The sequence below is a fragment of the Prunus avium genome, chromosome 6 (genome assembly GCF_965620075.1).
Source record: "Prunus avium chromosome 6, drPruAviu1.hap1.1, whole genome shotgun sequence".
NCBI lineage: Eukaryota > Viridiplantae > Streptophyta > Magnoliopsida > Rosales > Rosaceae > Prunus > Prunus avium.
Window position 1 is genome coordinate 23,531,247 of NC_142289.1, and position 6,768 is coordinate 23,538,014.

A 6,768-nucleotide genomic window follows, 5' to 3' on the forward strand; every position below is an offset into this window, starting at 1 on the left:
AAAGACAAATGAAAGGAAATTATACTTCATTTTATTCATTTAGGTTGAAAAGGGGGTGCATTTACAAGGAGACGGCCAGGTCCTGGCCGAGTACAAACACACATAAGAAAAATCGCATCCTAAATTTACGCGCTTCGGCTCCTTGGTCTTCTTGCGAGACAATCCGATGCCTTCCCCCGAGCAGGGCATTCGCCATCTATATATCGCCATCAGCCACGACCAGCCTAAAGCCAGGGCTTCACTCCAGGCCGTGGAAAGCGCAAGGGACGTCACTCCGGACACGGAAGGCCGCTGCCACTCCAGCCGTGGTAAGCAGTCGCCATTCCGGCAGTGGCAGCGGCCGTCGTTCAGGCCGTGGTCGCGGCCATCACTCTGGACATGGTAAGCGGTCGTCATTCCGGTTACGGTAGGGGCCATCACTCCAGCCTTGGTGAAGGCCGTCACTCCGGCCATGGATGTGACCCGAGTGTTCAGCCGCATGAATTCGGCCACGTCGAGGTCATCATTCCAGATCTTCTCGCCCTCATCAAACTACCAAGTCATCTGGACCAGGCCAAATTGCCAAGTCATGCGACTCAGCAGGTTTGGTTCCCTGTTTTTGAGGAAGCTGCAATAAGGATCATTAGGACAGTTGGAAATAAGGGAGGGTGAAGCCCAGGAATCAAAGAAGGGTTCCAGAGCGATTAAAGCAAGAAGGAAGTTCGCTGGATAATAATTTTAAGTTTAAGGAACGAGGGTTGAGAAAACTGGGGAAGGACAGTATGAACCTTTGAAGGAAATGAACTCAGAGATCTTGGGAGTGTGAAGGAAAATGTGAAGGAGTATGGGTTTTATACTGGCACTGGAGTTCAAAACGGAGGTATGATCTCGAAAGATGAGACGGCCTGACAGCGCACTCAGAGCACGCGAAATTATGACAGAGACATGGTGGCCGACATTTCGATTGGCAAGGCAAAATGATGACTCGTGCGAATTAAGAGCGCGATGACACGTCGAGAATCAAGAGATCGTCGTTTCATTTGACGAGGCGAAGCGACGCCCTGGGCAATGATGGCCTACATGACGTGCTTGAGGCATTAAATGCGCCGACTGGCCTGCGCATTTAATGCCCCAGTTGTCAATCACTTCAGAAAGGAATGCAAAGGGTCCATCCCTTGGAATCCATTCGGCCCCTACCCATGCCGAGGCCGAAGAATCCAGGGATGTGGGGGCAATGTTTGTGCCTGATAAATCACGGCCATAAGTTGGCCGAAGGAGCCCCTTCTCTCGGCCCTGACACTTGTTCATAAAAGCTGAAACGCATCGTTTCGCTAGGGTACTTCGCCTTCCTAAAGACAAAAGAAGAAATGCTAAGGCATGATCATCTCGGCCTCAAGCGCAGGCCGAGGCCGAGGCCAAACAAAATCGCGGCTAGAAATATTAAAGCCAGATCATCACGTGATAGTAGGGACCCAGGCTTCATTTAATGAAGTAGTGCCTGTTTAATGCAGCAAACCCACTGGCCACAAAGAAGCATTTAATGCATGAGGGAAGGTGGGAAGTGACTAAAGTCAGGATTTGGTGATGAGGACCAGAGTGATTAGACGTGAACATTCTCACAAGGATTCTGACAGCTTGAGATTTGGTTCACCAGCTATCCAGGCCATAAATGCGTCTCCACGGCCAGAAGCTCAGAACCCGATCTAGAGCGGCAGCCGAGATTCACCGGGATTTCTGGGGTCACACCACCATACTTCACGATCCCAAATATCGATTGGACTGCCCACTTGCTCCAATCCAGCTCCACCATGCAGATTTTTAGCCTCGATTACTCATCCAGGGACTCTCCCTATAAATATAAGACTCGAGCTACATTCAAGGGGTTCAACACCAAAACAAAGCCTCCCACGGAGCAACTTATTTTTTCCTGTAATGCACTTTCAATATCTTTACTTGCTTTCCTAGGAGTAGTGGTAGATTGTAAGGAAAATCCATTCATCAATATATCATACGACCCTTGATTTTCAAGGCGCCGGAGCACCATCCTTGTTGTTCGTTCACTCACCCCATATATCATACGACCGTCGCTCCATGAGCAGCGTGCCGGAGCACCGCCCAAAATCCACCACCTACACCATCACTCAACGGCCTTGTAGTTCAGGCCGTGAACCTAACAGCCGAGACCAGTTCCTCTCTCGGCTACAATCGTTTGATTAGGAAGACGAGTTCAAACAGGCGCACCACTCAACCATCCAACACTCATCAATACATCGACGCACGGTAGACCGTGCTGGCACGCCCACGCACAAACTGCACCGCACCCAAAAGTAGGAAACCGCGTGTTAACGCATATCCCCTCGGCCCGGAACTCCAGGCCATGAGATTTGCGCGGCAGACAAGGAGAAAAGCTCAGATCTGTGAACTTAGTAGAGAACCCGACAGTTCGTGAATTTTAGGAATGAAATTTTTTATTTTTTATTTTTTTGGAAGGAAAGATATTTGGGAAATAGCGGTATATGCCACCAATTTTATAAACTTAACTAAAAATACCACCCCTCCCCAATATTTGTACAACTATTACCTATAAATATAAAATTATTGTCCACTTATTGCTAAATTTTCACAACTTCAGAAATTTTGTTCTCTCTTAGGTCACTCAGCTCTCTCTCTCTCTCTGGCACAGCTCTCTTTCTGTTTGGTTTCTGTCTAACGCAACTCTCTGTGTCTATCTTGGCTCTCTCTCTCTTGGCTCTCTCTGTCTCTAGCGCAACTCTGTGTCTCTCTCTTTGCTCTCTTTCTCATAGCGCAGCTCTTTCTCTCTCTAGCTTCATTATGTATCTTTCTCCCTCTATTCGGTCTCTTGCTCTCTATTTGGAATCACGAACCCCTTCCTTTAGGTATGTCTTCTGAATAGCTGCTTGCAACCTTGAAGCTTTAGTGGATTGCCGACCTCGAAAAGGTAGTGTTGATGGTTATTTTCTTAAAATTAGTGGGATTATGTGAAATGGGTTATATTTTGATTGTTTGGGTTTGTGATAAATTCGTTTTGGCTTTAATTGCTTTGGGTTAGGTTTTGTTGAATATTCATGCTCAGTCATCTGGGTTTGTACCAATTGCACTTAGATTGGTCTGGATATGTGAATCTTGAAACTTGGGATTTTCCATTTGATGTAGTATATCTGTATAGTGTGATTGTTGATGTGTTACTGGTGTACTGCTGTTGCGTTCCTCTTATTTCGCTGTCGTATTGCTGTTATGTTGATGTTATATTGCTATTATATTTTTTTTATGTTGTTGTTATATTGCTATTGTATTGTATGGTTATTGTGGTTATATTGTGTTAATGAAATGTTGTTTTGTCATGGTCAGAAATGGAGACAATTGTGATTCTCGTGTGCTACAATGGAAAATGGGTCACCTCGAAGAAGATGTGCAAATACGAAGGGGGTGAGTCAAAAGGCTTAATAGTTCCACAGACCATCAAATTTGCTGAACTGTTGGACCGTGTGCATCAGATTCGTAATACAAACAGCAGGGAAGACAAGGTTAGCTTGAAATTCTCAGTTTTGGTGGCCTCGAATGAGTGGAAGCACATAAAGATTGAGGACGATGATGATGTCAAATTTTTTATGAAGTACAATTGTGAGGTAACACCTTCAAAACTAGCTCCCTTACTCGTGAGTATAGAAGATAAAGGACTGAGAAATGATGTAGTTGATAGTATGCATATCACGACAGATAGTAGTCGGATGGGTCGTTCTTCAGTTGCCATTGTTGAAAGCAATGAAGTAACTTGGAATAATACAAATGGCACTGATGTGGGAGGTGAAGTAGGGACAGATTTTATGGATATGATTTATTTTAGCGAGGTGGATCAGATGCATGGTGGTGATAATGGTACTGAAAGAAATGAAGTGTCAGTGTACTCTGCCCCTCCTATTTTGGGCTGCTTGAACAAATCTGCCCAACTGCCAATAATGCGTTTAGGAGGAGAATCTGAACCCATTCATGAACATTATTCGAATGAAATAGGTGAACAGAACTGGTACAATGAAGCCAGTGTAAATGATGGAGAAGCATATTTGGATGGGGGGTTTTCGCGAAGTGATTGGAATCCGAAAATTACAGTTGGGCAAATTTTCTCTACTAAGAAAGCATTGTTGACGGAGTTACAGTTGATGGCATTAAGAGGCCACTTTGAATTTAAGGTGCAATCGTCTTGCACTAAGAGGTTGGTTGTGGTTTGTTGTCAACGTCCATGCCCATGGCGAGTCCGAGCATCGAGATTTGGAGATAATAGCTTCATGATTGTGAGGTGTACAACTGTCCATGAATGTGATTTGAGGGTTGTAAGTGACAACCATCGTCAAGCAACTGTAGCACTTGTAGCCACTTCATTTAAAAGGAAGTTTAAGGATTCTCGGACAATATACACACCAAGTGACATTATGAGAGATGTGAAACACAACTTTGGTTTCAGCATCCATTATTCGAAAGCTTGGAAAGCAAGGGAGTTAGCTCTATTGTCCATTAGAGGATCAGCGGAGGAGGCATATTATATCCTTCCAGCTTATTGCTATGAATTGGAGCGTATGAATCCCGGTACAAAAACACACATCCAAACTGATGAGAACAATCACTTTGTGTATTTATTTATGGCGGTTGGCGCATGTATTAGAGGGTTTCGTTCTTCCATGCGCCCAGTGATAGCCGTGGATGCCACTCATTTAAAATCCAAGTACAAGGGTGTTATGTTTGTAGCAAATGCATTTGATGGTAATCGAAATATATATCCTTTTGCTTTTGGGATTGGGGATTTGGAGACGGATGCATCATGGCATTGGTTTTTCACTAAACTTCATGAAGCCATTGGTGAGTGTCCCAATCTTGTTATTATTTCTGATCGCAATGTTAGCATAGAGAATGTGTGGAACAAAGTTTTTCCAACGGCGCAACATGGCATATGCTTTTATCATATGAAGGGGAACATGAAACGCACTTGCAAGTTGAAAAAGCATGATCACATACTTATGCACTTTGAGAAGGCTGCGAAATCTTATTCCATTGCTGAGTTTGATTGCCATTTTCGCAAGATCAAGCGAAAGGAACATGTTGCTCAATATCTTGAAGAGGCAGGGTTACATAAGTGGTCTAGAGCTCACATGGATGGACACCGCTACAATGTAATGACAACAAATATTGCGGAGTCAATCAACTCAGTCCTTAGGTTTGCAAGGATGATGCCAGTGGTTCATTTGATAGGGGAAATTATGAATCTCCTTGTGAAATGGTTCACCGAACGTCGTGACTTGGCTTTAAATTGCACAACAACATTGTGCCCCAATTTTGGAGAGAAGAAGTTGAGGAACAGGTTGGAGGATGCTGCAAGGATGAATGTGGTTAAAGTAAATAATGCACAGTATAATGTTTTGGACGGTTATATGGACGGCCTCGTAGATTTGACGAACAACAGTTGTAGTTGTAGAAAGTTTCAGCTTGAGCAGCTACCTTGCAAGCATGTAGTTGCAGTTTGCCGCTTCTTGAAAGTAAATGTATACTCAAAGGCTTCTCGGTATTACACTCGGAAAACTTGGATGGATGCTTATTCGGATAGCATCTACCCGGTACAGCCTCACGGAAGGTGGGATATTCCTGAAGATGTTCGAAGTCAAGTTGTGCTGCCTCCCATGGCAAGGGTCATGCCAGGCAGACGAAAGAAGTTAAGAATTCCCTCACACGGAGAGGGCACCATTAGAAGAAAGTGCTCAAGGTGTGGTTCTGAAGGCCACAATAAAAGCACCTATAAAAACAATATTCCATTGCGCAATGTATCTTAGACAATATGATTTGTGTTGCTTTGGTAGGTCATGTAAACTTTACTTTTATTTGTGGTGGGTTTCGTGTTATGTTGAATGGGAATTGTTTTAAATTTGCATAATTTGGGTTGCATTGCTACAGCATGCTGTATTGCTTCCAGATTGCTATTTTATTGTACTTTTATTGCACTGGTATTGCTTCCAGATTGCTATTATAATTTGAGTGCGAAATTAAAGGGCCTGGAATGTAATTCCAAAAGGATCCAAAACATTAAAGTTCTTAGAATTCCTTTCTTACACAGTTACCCTGATACTCCGATTAAACCTTCTTTTCTGATTACAAATTCGGCGGATGCATAGGCCAGATGTGGGGCAAATACAAGGTGAAATGTCCTATGTGTTTTACTACATATAGTTGTTGAAGGAGCATTACGAATGTTAACCCCAATAGATTGCTCATGTCTTGCCAAGAACACTCTTGAATTTATGCAATGTGCCCAAGCCAGTCCCAAAGCTGGACTCACCCGTCTGCCTGATTGTTGGAAATATGCCCTAAAAGCCAATCATATGATGTAATCTTTTATGGATATTTCATTTATTAGACTTATGTTTAATCCTCTTAAAGGGCAAGTTTATTGTTTATTAGTAAATGTCTCATTAACAGTTACACATGCTTAAACAATAAGTCCAAGGGATGTGAGATAGAGAGAAAGTAATCTAAGGAAGTTAGATTCAGGAGACCTTTCCTCTATTATCGTCATGCCCTAAATGTTCCTAGTCATAGGATTGTCAAATGGGCACTGACAATCCGGAAAGACCGGTACATGCTATGTCTTCTCAATTGGGAGGATGACTGGTCTCAAGTCATTCGTGTGGAGACACTAAGACAAGTATGTAGGTGCTCAATGGAGAATGAGTTCACTGAATGCGATCAAACGAGAGTTTCTTGTATGGAAATTTTACTTATATGTCA

The 6,768-nt window shown here is 43.3% G+C and overlaps 1 protein-coding gene across 1 annotated transcript; it reads left to right on the forward strand.

The window, feature by feature from the left end:
* Positions 1–3,350: 3,350 nt before the first annotated feature.
* On the forward strand, positions 3,351–5,877 carry LOC148293866 (uncharacterized). Its single transcript, XM_088255560.1, has one exon. It carries the CDS (start codon positions 3,351–3,353, stop codon positions 5,814–5,816), a length of 2,466 nt encoding a protein of 821 aa, XP_088111686.1. The 3' UTR covers positions 5,817–5,877.
* The last annotated feature ends 891 nt before the right edge of the window (positions 5,878–6,768 follow it).

Bases quoted from the DNA above. Each gene is read 5' to 3' on its own strand.
- LOC148293866 (XM_088255560.1), top strand. From the start codon at position 3,351: ATGGAGACAATTGTGATTCTCGTGTGCTACAATGGAAAATGGGTCACC.